Below are 15,142 nucleotides of genomic sequence, written 5' to 3'. Positions count from 1 at the left end.
TTTAGACAGGAATGTTCCAAAGATGCCAAGGGAGAGCCTCCTTGCTCAGGGTGACTCTGCTCTGAGGAATTATGGTCTGGTCTGAGTTGACATCTAACTTGGGGCAGGATGCTGACTCAGCTCCCTGTGATGGACAGCAGCTGGGGTTCCTGGAGTTCCAGCTGAGTTTCCCGAGGTAGCTTAGTCTGTTATTCAAGGCCAGGGGAAGACACAGGTAACCTCCTGAGAAGGGGCCACCTCCATCTCTCAGGTGCAGATAGCCTTGCCTCAGAGAGGTGGTAACACGAGTCTTTACCATAGGCATGAGAACCACAGGACCGTGGCATGTGGTGGGTGTATAATTAGAGGAGGTGAATTGTGCTTCCTGGACGTTTGGCAGTTGAGGAGACTTGGGCAAGTGCCAGCAGGAAGACAGCTGTTTCTGGGTGAGCCTTGAGGCCCCCTTGGGGATCAATGCATTCTCCACACCCTGTATCACCACTGCCTGGGGAAGAAGAGGGATTCCTCTGGTGGATCCTTGTTATCACTAAGTTCTTTGCTGGAGGCTGTAGACCCTGGTTGTGGTGGAATAAATCCCGAGAAGTTTCTGAGCCCCTGAATCATGAGGTGGGGCAAGGAGTCTGCTGGCTTCTGACTGGACACTGTGGTTGACAATACCAGAGGCTGGATGCCACCCGAGGCAGAAAGAGAGGTGGGAGGGAGATTTGCTAATTAGCCTCGCCCAAGTGCCGAGCAATTTCCTTCCTGGGGATTCCAGGATGTGGAGTGACCTCAGTTGAAACATAACTATTTTGTTCGTAAGGAAGGTGAGGTCATCCCAACTCAGCATGAGCATGCAGCATTTTAAAACAGCCTTGTGCCCAAGAGCAAGTGAAATAATCTTTTGGTGCCAAGGTGACAGGTCCAGAGGTCCAGTCTTGAAATTGATGCTGATCATTCCTTTTCCTTAACAGCAGGCTGGGGAGAGCAGCCACCTTGCTGTGTGACTTTGTGGAAGCCCCTTTCCATTGTGGGATCCCTGACTCCTATTTAAAAAACAGGGAGGTTGGGCTAGCTGATCATCTCTATCTCTTCTAAATCCAGTGCCCCAGATTTCCAACTTTGGGAAATGCAGTGTGATTGCTTCTGTGTTCCTGTTCACAGACCTTCCTGAGACTGTTCGTGTGTTGGGACTTAGAGTTTGGGTTTTGTGAAGGTAATGTGCTGTCCTCACACAGGGCCTCACATGGGGAAAGCCTGGCCGATTTGACGTTATCCTCACTTCCATTATGCACTGCAGTGGTCTGCATCCGTCTGTCTTCTGTGCCATTTGAAGACACAGCCACTGCAGTTCATAGTGACCTCAGGTTGGGGCATCTGGAGGGCTGTGCTGAATCTCATGCAGAGTTGTGTGTGAAAGGGAAAGCATAAGTAATTAGAAACTTCTTAATGGTAGGGCCAGCATCCGTGATTAATCATAGCAAAATTCTCTTGCTCTGTACCTAATAAAGATTGCTTATGGCTCACCTCAATCAGCTGCTGATGTCTCCTGCTTTCCTTGTCCTTGGCTCTTAGAAAGAAAAGTTTCAAGATGATCCGTTCCCAGTCCCTGTCTCTGCAAATGCCGACACAGCAAGACTGGAAAGGCCCCCCAGTGACCAGTCCAGCCATGTCTCCTGCAACCCCTGCACCCCCTGGAGCCACTTCCCAGCCCACACCAGTACCCTACGCCATGCCTGAGTACCAGCGGGTCACCATCAGTGGAGACTACTGTGCTGGGGTAAGGTGGCCATGAAAGTGTTTTATGGGCTTTGCATGCAGAGGCCAGGCTCAGTCTGTGGGAGTCTGGCAGGTGGTGAGAGGAGGTGCAGGAGCCTGAAGAGGAGGAGGAAGGGTCCTAGCAGAGGCTGGAGGGTGTGGAAGTGCTCAGGGAGCTGCTCCAGCCCTGTGCAAAGGGCCCAGAGCTGCAGTCTGGAACACCATGGCTGGGACCTGTAAATTCCCTATGTTCTCCAAGTCCAGAATGCTGCCCTCTGTCACCACAGCCAATTGAGCAGGGTGCCAGCTTGGGTACATCAGCATTCTCAAACGTTCAGCAGATTCAAAGTTATGGTATTGACTGATTTGTATGAAATCGTTTATGGCCGACTTAGCTCCTCTTAACATGCTTAGGGTCAGTATCCTTAAATATAGGCTAGATCCCCTCGACCAGGAAGAGAGGGTCTTGGTTAGAAAGTGGACAAGTTTTCCTTCCCCCCACTTAACAGTTCACTTAGAGATAACGCCATATAAAACATAAAGAACTTTCTTGTTTATTTATTTATTTTTACAAATGCATAATATCCCATGGTGTGGAGGTACTGCAAATTATGTTAAGTTCTTGGAAATGGGAATTTGATTTGGAAACAGTTCAGACCTTTTTGAAGGTCAGAATCCTGGCCAAGCCTTGGCGAAAGCCTCAGGTGTGTGGGCACAGCGGTGGAAAGGGAGAGTGGAGACGGGCTGACCGCAAGCTGAACGAGAGGACATCAGCCTGAAGCATGAACTAGCTTCTTTCTGCCAGCCTGGCATGGAGTAGGGGAGGGGCTTCTGACCCAGGCAGTTAGACTTCAGGGAGCTACATGTCTGTGAGGAGCAGGCTCACCTTGCAGATCTCCTTGGCCCCGGAGAGTCTGCTGCCAGCAATGGGGCCTGATTGGCTGCAGCTCCACTGGGATCCTGAGCACCCTCACTGATATTCTTGGCTGTGGCCTGAGCCCCTTGTTATGTGAATCCTTTGGTTCTAGGGAGCATGTTTGGCTTTGCTATGGTCAGGAACATAGTTTTGTTTAAGACATTTGCGTCTGCTTACCTATCCTTGCTGCTCTCAGAGGCCATGCCCTGGAAGGTATAAAGTGGCATTAATACACTCTTGTGGGGACATTTGGAGGCAGGAGAGAAGATTCTGCCTTGACAGAAAAAAAGGAGTAATATTTGGTTAAAAATGAGTGGTGGGGGAGGGTAGAGTTTTAGCTGTATCCACAATGATTTATTTACACTTGTAAGACCTTTGAAACATTTATGAGAAATGTGAATATTGCTAGCTCTGGAAGGTGCATGAGTATTTGTTATATAACCTTTGGTGCTTGTCTGTAGATTTAAAACATTTCAAAATTAAAAAATGATTATTTTATTAAAGCAGAAGAGGAAAATTCCAGGCCCAGCCCTTCTCGCTCCGTGCTCTTCCAGCATCTTGCACCTCCTTCTCTGTGTCACTCACCCCCTGTCCTGTCTACCGCTTGTCCTCCTGAGCACATTCAGATTTCTGTGATATTCCTCCTTCCCAGACCCGCCAAGATAAATGAGCCCGTTGGAAGTTAGGCATGTGTTTCCTTCATCTCTGTATATGAAGCAGCTCTGGGAAAGCAGCTCATCTTTCTCTGGGCTTTGAGAATCAATCAGAGCTGAGTCTGAAATTTGACTTTGCAACATTCTCATGGATGATTGATCCTTTCTGGGCCTCAGTTTTCCCACTTTAAAATGGGCTGCTTTGAGGAGCAAAATGACATCTAAGGAGAGGTCTAGCACATAGCACATGCTGTTGACTGGATGAGTTGGGTGATCACCAGATTTGATCAGAAGCCTGAGTTGGCAAAGCAGTGGGATGGGCATGCAGAAATTCTTTGTGTGTGTGTGAGTGTGTGAGTGTGTGAGTGTGTGTGTGTGTTCCCAAGACCACCCCCAGGCTCAGTGACTTGCTAGGAGCACTCTCAGCTTAGCATCTAGCTGTATTCAAAGCTAGCTAAGATTTGTTAAAGTGAGAGGACACAGAACAAACCAGAAAGGAGAAGGTACGTGGGCTGAGGTCTGGCGGACACCAGGTGCAAGCCTGCAAGGGTTCTCACCCAGGGGAGTCACCAGAACATAGAATACCTTCAGCATCTGAGTGTGACAACATGTGTGAAGTGCTGTCTGCCACGGAGGCTCATTAGCCTCTTGGCGCCCAAGGTGCTAGGTCTGCTCACACACCTATAGCTCATGTCCAAATTCCAGACTCCCAGAAGGAGTTTGGTAGCCAGCATAAGCCATGTTTTTGTATAGTTTAGATATAGTGAGCCACTCATTGATCATTGAATGGTGGGAATTCTCCTGAAATCCAGGTTCCCAGGTGCTGGCCAAGAGCCAACCTTGCAAGTAGATCCTTTAAAGCATGGCAGTCTCGGGTCTGCTGCATGAGCCCTTTCTGCACGCCTCCCTCTGCAGATCACTGTGGAGGACTACGAGCAGGCCGCCAAGAGCCTGGCCAAGGCCCTGATGATCCGGGAGAAGTATGCACGGCTTGCCTATCACCGCTTCCCGCGGACCACAGCCCAGTACCTATGTCATCGGCGGGCCAACACGGCACCCCTGGAAGAGGGTCTCCCAGGTATGGATCCCAGACAGGAAATGGGGCCCCATGTGTGGGTCTGGCCCAAGGGTTGTTGGGGACCTTTTGTGGGCTGAATGTGTTTTCCTCACTGGTGTTGTGGGGGCAGACCCTGGTGTAGACTTCTGCCTACACTGGTGTTTGCTGGTCCCCTGGTCAGTTTTATGTGTCCTGTGTGCCTGGCTGAGTGGAGATAACCTGTGGAAGTTAAAAGAAATGAAAGTTCCTAATGGTGGGAGTCTGACAGGGAGGTAGGAATTCTCAAGTGGGACACTTAAAACAACAAGATCAATCAATAAATGACCAGCTGGAGGTATTATGGGCTGGGGTGGGAATGGAGACAGAGGGCACCTTCCTGGGGTAGGGCAAGTTGGCTCTGGAGTCTAGCACACCTGTATCTGGGTTCTGCCAATTTCTTGGACCTTGAACAAATTGTTCTCTAAATCTCCTATTTTTTCAATCTATAAAATGAGAAGACTAATAATATCTATCTCCTAGGGCTGTTGTGAAGATTAAATAAGCAAATACCTGTGGTGTACTCAGTGCCTCTCTGGCATCTAGTGAGTGTTCAATAAATGGCAGCTGCATTTATGCCACAGAGTTCAGGGAAGGGGAGATGAGAGAGGGCAGGATGGCTTCCTGGTGGAGTCCATTTGGTCTGTGAAGGACCTTGAAGGAGTAGAGGCTGTGAGTTAAGTCATGCAAATGAAAACGACAGGAAACCTCACTCTTGAAAGCCAGGATTAGGGAGCAGATAAGGGCCTGAAGGTTTGCACCAAGGCCCAGGACCCCGGCTGCCCTGGTTGTGGTTGCTGGTGTTGGGTTAGCCCTTGAACCTCTGAGTCCTGCATTTTGAGCATCTGTTACCACCAGATCCCTGGGTAAGTCTCAGCCCTTCTGGGCCCATTTTCTGTCTGTCTTAGGGAAATTGATCCTACTACCCTAGAAAGGGCAGATAGGGCTGATGGCTAAATGTATACTTTGCATGAAGGACTCAGGGGTTCTGGGCCTGAGTGTGGTGAGGTGGAGCCACCTCAGAGTGTACAGGTTGTGGCTTCACCCAGGCATTTGCAACTGCTTGCACCTTGCAGACCCCGTGGTCTGCAAGAGACTTAGAGACTTCTGAGCTGGCCTGTGGCCTTGCTTGATAGGGGACATCAACCCCAGCTCTGCTCTGCTTCAGCTCCTCAGTGACTCCTCACATTTGCTCTAGGGGCATCCTGTTGTGAGCACTGGTGGAGGAAACCCTAGCAGGTGACCCTGCCTTGGGGGCTTTCTTTGATGAGGAGTCAAGGTTTTCTTCCAATGCGGCTGGCAGCTGTGGTTGTAGATGGACACATACCTTTATTTTATTTTATTTATTTATTTTTATATGGTGCTGAGGATCAAACCCAGTGCCTCACATGTGTTAGGCAAGCGCTCTACCACTGAGCCACAGCCCCCAAAATGTCTCTTTTATTATTTTTAAGCATGAGACTTTTAACAAACCCCTTTGCCTCTCTGATCCTGTCTTCCCATCTGAGGATTACACCCACTGCCTTGATAGGAAAATGCTTTGTAAACAGGAATGCCTTGCACATGAATTAGGGGGCATTATGGTCAGTCTTTAGCTTATGATGTTTCAATTTAATGATTTTTCAACTTCATGATTGTGCAAAATGTACCCATTCAGCCATTCTGTTTTTCACTTTCAGTACAGTGTTCAATAAGTTACATGAGTGTTCAACACTTTATCATACAATAAATTTTATATTAGATGATTTTGCACAACTGTAGGCTAATACAAGTGTTCTGATCACATTTTTGGTAGGTTAGGTGTATTAAATGCATTTTTAATTTAGGGTATTTTCAGTTTATGATGGGTTTATTGGGACATGACCACATAATAAGCTGAGAAGCACCTGTTTTCTGGCTTTTGATAAGCTGTCTCTAGCCAAGGTCTGATGCTACATAGCAGAACTGGGGGCTTCAACTCTCTGCAGATCAGCCAACACCATATAGGACCAGGGGCCCAGCTGCCAGCTGCAGTGGGAGGAAACCCTGGCTCCTCTTCAAAGGAAGCAACAAAAGCTGTCTGTTCTCTTACTAGAGGATGCAGCTGCCCTTAAAAAAAAAAAATCCTGGGGGCTCTGCAGGGCCAAGGAAACTGAAGTCCATTTCAGTTAAATGAAAAAGATATATTGAAGTGCCAACCATGTACCACAGGCTTTTCTGGGTAATGGGGTACAGCAAAACAAAGTCTCAATCTGCACCATAGTCTCTATTCTGAGTAGAGAAGGTTTCTAATACCCAATGTGAGAGGTACAGTTCCTTTAGTCAGGGCTAAGCGCTAAGGAGGCAAAACAGAGCTGGGAAGAGGAGCTGTGGTGTTTGTGCAGGTGAGGGTGGTTGGTTTTCGATAGAGTGGCCTCCGCAGGCTTCACCCCGAATGTGACTTTTGAGTTCAAGAGCTCATGGCCATCACTTGATCCTGTTTTGCAGAATTCCACCCACCCCCACAGCCCGGGGAAGACCCTTACTGCTTGGATGATGCACCCCCCAATCTGGGCTACCTGGTCTGCATGCAGGGGGGCATCCTCTTCGTGTATGATAACAAAAAGATGCTGGAGCGCCAGGAGCCCCACAGCCTGCCCTACCCTGACCTGGAGACCTACACGGTGGACATGAGCCACATCCTGGCTCTCATCACTGACGGCCCCACGTAAGCCAGCTTTCCCCAACTCTCCCTCTCATTATAGGAAGGAGCTGGGAAAAGCCAGCTAGGCTGCCCCTCTGTTTGAGGCTTTCCTGCAGGTAAACCATCCTGAAAGAGTGGTTGTCATTCCCTTTGCTTTGTGGGTTTCTGCAGTAATCTCCCTTCCTGGGCTGCCACACTCTTAGAGTTGTTACTACTTATCCCTTCTGCGTTATAGGTGTGGAACTTCTGTTTTCTGTTGGCAACCTGGGCACCTTAAAATGACTGCCACGCCTCTTGTCTGGCAAGAAAGCAGCCTTGCAGAGAACTGGCAGCCTGGGACATGGCTGCACAGGGAGGAGGAGCGATGACTGTCGCTCCAGGTCTTGGGTTTCTGTGTTTCTGGAGAGGGCATGCAGAGAGCCTAGGGCACTTTGTGGCTCTGATCCCCCTGAGGCCATGGGCTTGACTCAAGCTAAGCTGGCAGGTGGCTGTCTTCCTGCAATTGGTCCCTCACTTGTTGGTGGGCACTTGAGCTATCAGTGTGGAAGTTCAGCAACCTGCACCCTTAGAGCCTTGGAGTGAATGTGCCAGAGTCGGGGTTGGGAGGGGAGTGTGCTGTCATGCCCCTGCTCTTTTGCTCTTGCCTTTTGGGTTTTGTTGGGAATGGTGTGATGCTGGGTCCTAAGGGAGGAGAGTGGGTCTGGGGTGGATGGGTAGCTTGGTCCTCACTGACCCAATTAAGACCCTGGGTGGGGACGGGGTAGTTTTCTTTCAGAGGCCCTTCTGGGCCAAGTGTGTGAGAAGTGGCTGTCCTGCCTGAGTGGTTCTCAAGGAGAGTCCTTCTTGGAAAAAGGCTGGGCTTGACCTCCTTTCTCACTGTATGACACCCCTGGGCTCATCCTGGGCTTGTCTTGGCAGACAGGGTGGTACTCTTGCAGGTAGGCAGCTGTTCTTAGCCTCAGTGACGGGATATGGAGCAGCTGCTGTGTGCAGAAGCAGGGTGGCATGAGTTATGGTCAAAGGTTCTGTGTGGTCTTGGACTCAAGGCATGTGGCTGGCCAACCCTGGCTGGGTGTGGGCTGGTAGCTGACCACAGCAGTAAGCTCCCACCTTTGCTAGCAGAGAAAACCTCTTTACCCATGGGTACCTTCTTTGAGTTGGTGGGAACTTGGGGCATGAGTGTCACAGAGATTTCCATCCCAGTGATAAATACCCCTGTGCTCCTAATCTGGCTCTGATGAGAAACATTCACCTCTTGTCCTGAAGCCTCAGAATCTGGGGGTCCTCAGGTCTTGGGATTTGGGAGCATTTGGTCAGGGTGGGAGTTACCTCTGTGTCCCAAGGTGGGCAGGCCATGCCTTATAGTGTGACTATATTATCCATGTTCTGGACAGTTGATTTCTCAAGGAATAAAAGGTGGCTGAGGACAGATGGGAAGAAAGAAAAGAGGGGACAAAAGAGGGAGACTTATTGAGTAACCACTCTGTTCGGAGTCAGGCCCTTTCATAGGCATCAACCAATTTAACCTTCACTTCAGCCTTGGAATTACCATCTCAACATCGATTCATTCATTGGAAAGAAGGCTTGTGGTTAATTGCCTAAACACATAGAAGTAAAAAATATAGGGTCTCAAAGTTATCTCTGCTGCCCCATATCTTTGCTCTCCACTCTCACTGGGGCACACCGACATGTTAGCCAGGTCAGTCAGGTCAACAGAAATCTGGGATCTTCTGAGCTCTCCTGGCTCCATCCTCCCAGAACTGGACCTCCCACACTGGGCTTGGCCCACCTGTGCTGGAAGTCTCCAAACAGAGTTTGATGTCACTGCCCCTCAACTGTGGTCTCTCCCCTTCCCCAACCTGCAGGAAAACCTATTGTCACCGGCGACTGAACTTTCTGGAATCCAAGTTCAGCCTTCACGAGATGTTAAATGAAATGTCCGAGTTCAAAGAGTTGAAGAGTAACCCCCATCGAGACTTCTATAACGTGAGAAAGGTGCGTTTAGTGGCCAGTGTCCAACCCACCTGGCTGGCTCCCTTCCCCACACCAGGGCTGCCCTGAGCCAGTTTGGGCCTAGTGCCCTGTGAGAGTGGAGGCTGGTGAAGGCCCTTCTTGGCCAGAGGAGTGCGATGGGTCCATGCAGAAGAGAGGTGGGTGAACTGTGTTCTTAGAGTCAGGATGTGCCTCAGACGGTACTGGGGGGCCACTCCATGGTGTGCCTCTGTTGGAATGTGCCTTGGGAAGCAGGACACAGCCTTTAAGTGGTCATAACTGTTGAGCACAGGCCACTCTCAGGGTAGGGAAAGAATTAGATTCATCATGGAGGGAAAAAGCTATATGACCTCTATGGATTTTGGTAGTTTATGGTTTTGTGTCCTTCAGGATAAGGTGTATTTATTTTTTATTTTTTAAAAATTATTTCTACATATATTTTTAGTTGTCGATGGACCTTTATTTGATTCACTTATTTATATGTGGTGCTGTGAATCGAACCCTGTGCCTCACACTTGCTAGGCAAGTGCTCTACCACTGAGCCACAACCCCAGCCCAAGGTATATTTAAAGAAGAACATTTTATGTGCTCCTGTCTCTGTCCCTCTTGTACCCCTTGAGTGGCCGAGTGGCTCCTGGCACTTTCAGCCTGCAGAGTGGTGGCAGGTGTGCATACTAAGTGATTATGTGCTGCAGCTCTTCCGTTTTCTTCCATTTAAGTAACCTATAGCGAGGCAGGATCGGTGCTAAGTATGAGGCGTTTGATGGTGAGCAAGTTACTTCCTGCTGATGAGAAGCTCCTCCGTCTGCTACCTAAGGGTTAAGTGTAATGGGGTGGCTTTCAGGAAGAGGCCAGAACTAAGCTGACCTACAGGGTAAGAAGCTAGCCAGGCAGAGTGTTATGCAGGGAGGGAAGCAGCAATGTCCCTGGCATTTCCTGTGGAGGGAACAGCATGTGCAAATGCCAGGAGGGGGAGAGGCGTGCGCGCAAGGGGAGAGAGGGTTAGAGTGGTGTCTTTTTTATTTTTTTTTAAATGAACTTATTTATTAATTTTTTTAAAGAGAGAATTTTTAACATTTATTTTTCGGTTTTCGGCGGACACAACACCTTTGTTTGTATGTGGTGCTGAGGATCGAACCTGGGCCGCGCATGCCAGGCGAGCGCGCTACTGCTTGAGCCACATCCCCAGCCCATAGAGTGGTGTCTTGACATAGCTGCTAGTTTGGTGTGGCTGGAGCTTGGGTCAGAGAGAGGAGAGCAGTGGGTTGTGAGGAATGAAGCTGCAGAGGTGTGGGGGGTTCTGGATGATAATGGGGTCTGTGGGTTGGGAGGTGGGCCAGGTGTGCTTGTGATCTTGGAGGTAAATCAGTGGGGGCAGGGGGTTTAGATTGTGCTTGGAGGAGGATGGCCAAACCTGGGCAGGTCATGGTGAGGTCGTCATCTCCAGAGCCACCTCTGTCCTGCTGGGACCTCTTGAGGATCTCCTCTCTCTAGGATCAGCTTGTGGCTCCTCTGGGAAAGCCCTGTTCAGCCTCCCTGACCTCCTGACTGAGTACGCTCGGCAATCCAGATGAAAGGCCCCTCTTTCCCCCTGTATCTTGGGGAGGCCTAAGACCCCCTGTTAATGCCATCTGGACTCCCCACTTGGACGGGACTAAGAGCCTTTAGAAGTGAGAGTTTAGCTTCAGCTCATGGGCTCTGAAAGGCTGTGGAAGAGTGTTGGGAATTTCTGGGTAGAGGTTAAAGGTCATGCATTAGACACACCTATGTGGGCAGCTGGGCATTTTCACCTCAAGCACCATTTGTTCCTTCTCTGTGAGCCTTAGGTGTTAGGCAGGTGCCTCAGTCACTGTGAGCTCCCCGCAGTCCTGCCCAGCCCAGGGCAGCCCTGCCCTCTGCAGATGTGAACTGTGCTGGGCCTGCCTCCTGCTGCTGCCTGACCTGAATTGTCTTTGTTGACTGGATGGGCTCTGAAGCGGTTTGCTCCTGAGGTGGGCCCCATGGACTCACCATCTGTTCCCTGCCACAGTGTGGGCCCGAGCCCTTGTGTAGAGCTGTGGTTCCATATCAGAGCTGATCCTTGGGCTTCCTATCACTTTGGGGGTTACTGTGCTCTCTGGACATGAGATGTCCTCGTGTGTGTGTGTGTGTGTGTGTGTGGGGGTGACATTGTGGCCTTTTCTCTGGTGCATAGTCAGTTGGGCCTGGGGCCACTGCATCAGGCTGTGCTCTCTGTCCTGGGTAAGGGGAGCCTCCTGGGTGCCAGCAGCTTTATCTCACCCTCAAAATCTGTACTGTGGAGAGGAGAGCTGGCCTTATAAAACCCAGAGTGAGCTGGGAGGGGAGCTCCCTATTTTGGAGGTGGCTGTTATTTCCCAGAGGCAGGGCACGCCGGGGCTGAGGCCTGGCTGTGGATATGTGTGGGAGGTGGGTGGTGGGTGGTGGGTTATGACACTGTGAGGCCGCTGGCAGCACTGTGTAACGGAGACACTTGTTTTCTGTTCAGGGCTGAGATAGAAGGGCTGAGCAGGTTTGCTGCTTGGGAGTAGAGTAGGACTAGGCATTATCCATTTGGACTTAAGTGTCACAGGGATAGCAAATAGGTTTCAGCTTCTGTGCCAAACTTGACCAGTTGGGAGTGACTCCCTGAAGCTATTCCAGAACCTCAGTGAAAAGAGTGCTGTGACCTATTGCTGATGTCCGCCATTGGTATGGGAAGGCTAGTGTTAGCTCCAGTCTCAGGTATTGGGAACTCTACAGTTTCTGTAGACCTGGATCTCAGGAGGAGCAGAGAATGTGCTTGGATCTTCGGGTGAATTGAAAATACTGACCTTCAATGACAACTTCTTTGACTTGTTCCTAAAATAATCACCTTTGAGGTCCTGTAGTTTGGATTGGGTGCTTCCTGGACTGTCCAGTTGTTTTCCTTCTTTGTCTTGTGACTCATGGGGTAAGGACAGGCTGAACCCCCTGTGGTGTGTCACTGGTAAACTGGAGGACACACACAGAAGCCCAGAATGTGCTGAGTCATGCTGAGGCGGTGGAGCCAGGCTGTGTCCTGCTGAGCTAATCCCAGCTGACCTTCTCTTGTGCATCCCAAAGGAATGCACAAGAAGTGCCTGAGCCTTGACTCTGTGCTTTGGGTGATGTTTTGGTTTTTAGTACATTGAGTTGTGTCATTTCTCTGATGTCCAGCGGTCTATCTTTCTGGTAAGAGTGGCAGGATTAATGGCAGGAAGGACCCTGCTGACAGAGTGATGTGGCCAATGACACGGGCTGGCTGGGATAACACACATAGAAGTCCAAAAGATCAAATGTCTCATTTGGCACAATGTGGAGATGCCCAACCAGCTGTGAACAGCCTTCCCTGGCCCGAGGTCAGCACCTTCTCACCCTGGCCCTCGCACAGTGCCCAGTTAGCCATAGCAGTAACTCCATGCTGCAGACTGGTGGCGGGTGGCATCCTGGCCTGTGAGGCTGCTGTCTCCTTCCCTGGGGACTTCCCTTAGTCCCCGTGGGCTCATAGAAGGAGATGCAAGATGCCCACTGTGACTTCAGGGCATCTCTCATTTTAGCCAAGTGGCTGTCCTGGGAGTGGAGCACAGAGGAAAATGGAGAGTGGGGATGTGGAAGGTGGGGAGACGGCAGGGACTAAGTAGTATTAGCAGTATTAGATTAGTGAGAATATTAATCAGAATCAAATTGCATCAAAAAATCCATTCTAGCTTCTGAGTGAAGAATGAATTGAACCAGAGCAAGAGAAAAAGTGGCAAGACGGGTCCCATTGTGTGGATCTGAGATTTAATTGGAAGGTGGAATTGATGGATCTGGCTGGTGCTGCGGGAGGGAGGGGAGGCGGAGGATGACTTGCAGTTTTCCATTGTGAACAGCTGGGTGCAGGGTATATCATTTCCTGGGGTGCAGAAACCTGGGAAATGATCAGGTTTGGTCTAGGGCCAGAGATGGAGAGTCTGTCCACTTTAAAATTTGAAGGACCTTTGAATTTCCCAAGTGGAAATGCCAAATAGGCAGCTATCTCTACAATTCTGGAGCTTCGGGCTGATGATACACATTTGTAAGTTTTTGATATAAAGAAGAAAATTGAAGGCACAGATGGCACAGATCACCTTTGAAAAGAGTATATAGTGAGGGGACAGGAGGGCCCAGGACCAAGCCTGAAGAAATGCCAGTATTGGAGGTCTGGTAGCAAGGATGAGCTGACTGAGGAGGTTGAAAAGGAGAGGCCAGAGAGACATAGATGTAAGAAATCCTGTGAGGTGTTCGGAGGCCCTGGTGGGCTCCTTCCAGGGCTTTTTCAAGGACAGTGCCTTGCCATGAAGCAAGGGGAGAAGAGTGATGTGCCTTTCTTCAAGTTAACATTTGCTCTGAGTTCTAAGGTCTCAGGGTCAGAAGAGCCACTGCTTCTTGGGGTGTGGATGCCTTGGGTGTGGGGTGAGCTGGAACTGGTTGAGGAAGTGTGTGGTAGTGACTGCTGTCTTCATTCACTCCTACTTGGACCTTGCTTTCAGAATGTTAGGGGGTTCTGAGAGGGAGGGGGATTCTGTAAGGCATTTCATGGGCCCTCAGGCTCTTATGAGGATATAGAACCCTACTACAACTGTGCCAGAGATGGGGAGTGCATTTGTTCATTCATCCATTCATTGATTCACCCGATACATCTTACCAGTCTCTGGGGTAGATAGTAGAGAATGGGTGGATCAGACATGGTCCCTGTGCTTGAGGAGCTCCCAGGCTAGCGGAGGAGTAGACAGAAACATATTTGAATGGGTCAGGAGGATGGACACAGCAAGGGAATGTCTATGCCAGGGTCCCAGTCAGGCAAGGAGAGGGTGGGTTAGTTGTTTTTTAGGGGATCAGGATTGGTGTCCAAGTGGAGGATGTAGAAGGATAAGGAAGAGGTTGGTGGGGAGGAGGGAAGGCACTCCTGGCTGAGGATGCGTGTGGGCAAAGTGCCACAGAGTGGAGTAGGTTGGTGCCTACAGAATGGTTTGCCATGGCTGGAGCATAGAATGTGGCAGTGGCAAGTAGCCTTGACTCCCAGGCTAAGGAGCCGGGCTTTACTTCGAGGATGCTGGTCCACCATGATTTCTTAACAGGGGAGTGGCCTCCCATCTCTTGGTGCTGTAAGGAGGTGGATTAGGCAGCAAGGCTAAAGGGGAGGAGACCAGTTTTGAAGTTCAGAGGAGAAATGGGGAGGGGCCTCAGGCCTAGGTAGGCACTGCCTCTGTGCCCTTATGGTGCCGAGGCTCTGTGCTCCACATTGAGGGCAGGGCTCTTTTGTTGCAGAGAATGTAGCTTGGCTCACTGGTGGGTGCTTGTTCTAGGTGGACACGCACATCCACGCAGCGGCCTGCATGAACCAGAAGCACTTGCTCCGCTTCATCAAGCACACGTACCAGACGGAGCCTGACAGGACTGTGGCTGAGAAGCTGGGCCGGAAGATCACCCTGCGGCAGGTGTTCGACAGCCTGCACATGGACCCCTACGACCTCACTGTGGATTCGCTGGATGTCCATGCTGTGAGTGAGCTTCTGCCCCAGAGTTATGAACAGAAAGAAGTTCTGATTGGGGACTCAGCCCCTGGAAAACGCTGTGATTGTGCTTGGAGAGCCACTGGCTCTTTCTCTGCTTGTCTTGGAGGCTGTGGTGTTAGTTTGACCTCATGAAATAATGGGGCTGGGAGCAGCCATGGGACAAAGGAAGGGTGTGTGACTTCTGGTCAGATGGGTCCAAGTTCAAATCCCCTTTCTGCCACTTAGGAGTTATATGCCCTTAAGCAACTCACTGAAGGTTTTATTTCCTTGCCTATAACATGGTAACTGCCATGTGCCTTGTTACTAAAACACTAAGCATATAATCAGCAATCCTACTCCTAGGTGGATACCCAAAAGAACTGAAATTAGAGACTGGAATTGGCACCGTGTGCCAATGTTCACAGGGGCATACCTCACAATAGCCAAAAGGTAGACATCACCCAAGTGTTCAATAGATGAATGGGTAACCAAAATGTGGAATATCCACACAATAGAATATTATTCAGCCTTAAAAAGGCATAGAAAACACGTCAT

At 50.0% G+C, this 15,142-nt stretch overlaps 1 protein-coding gene across 4 annotated transcripts in view; it reads left to right on the top strand.

Annotated features, from left to right (window-relative positions):
• Ampd3 (adenosine monophosphate deaminase 3) overlaps positions 1 to 15,142 on the top strand; it is a 44,807-nt gene that overhangs the window by 17,378 nt on the left and 12,287 nt on the right. For all 4 annotated transcript variants that reach the window (XM_046438007.2, XM_058576869.1, XM_046438006.2 and 1 more), the window contains exons 3-7: positions 1,555 to 1,759; positions 4,222 to 4,384; positions 6,866 to 7,085; positions 8,927 to 9,056; positions 14,399 to 14,593. In XM_046438007.2, coding sequence (XP_046293963.1) covers positions 1,555 to 1,759; positions 4,222 to 4,384; positions 6,866 to 7,085; positions 8,927 to 9,056; positions 14,399 to 14,593 — 913 coding nt within the window. The remainder of the gene's footprint in view (positions 1 to 1,554; positions 1,760 to 4,221; positions 4,385 to 6,865; positions 7,086 to 8,926; positions 9,057 to 14,398; positions 14,594 to 15,142) is intronic.

Source organism: Marmota monax, unplaced genomic scaffold, assembly GCF_021218885.2.
Source record: "Marmota monax isolate L192 unplaced genomic scaffold, Marmota_monax_Labrador192_F-V1.1 WCK01_AAM20220418_F8-fsc00061, whole genome shotgun sequence".
Taxonomy (NCBI): domain Eukaryota; kingdom Metazoa; phylum Chordata; class Mammalia; order Rodentia; family Sciuridae; genus Marmota; species Marmota monax.
This window is presented reverse-complemented; position numbering and strand designations above follow the sequence as displayed.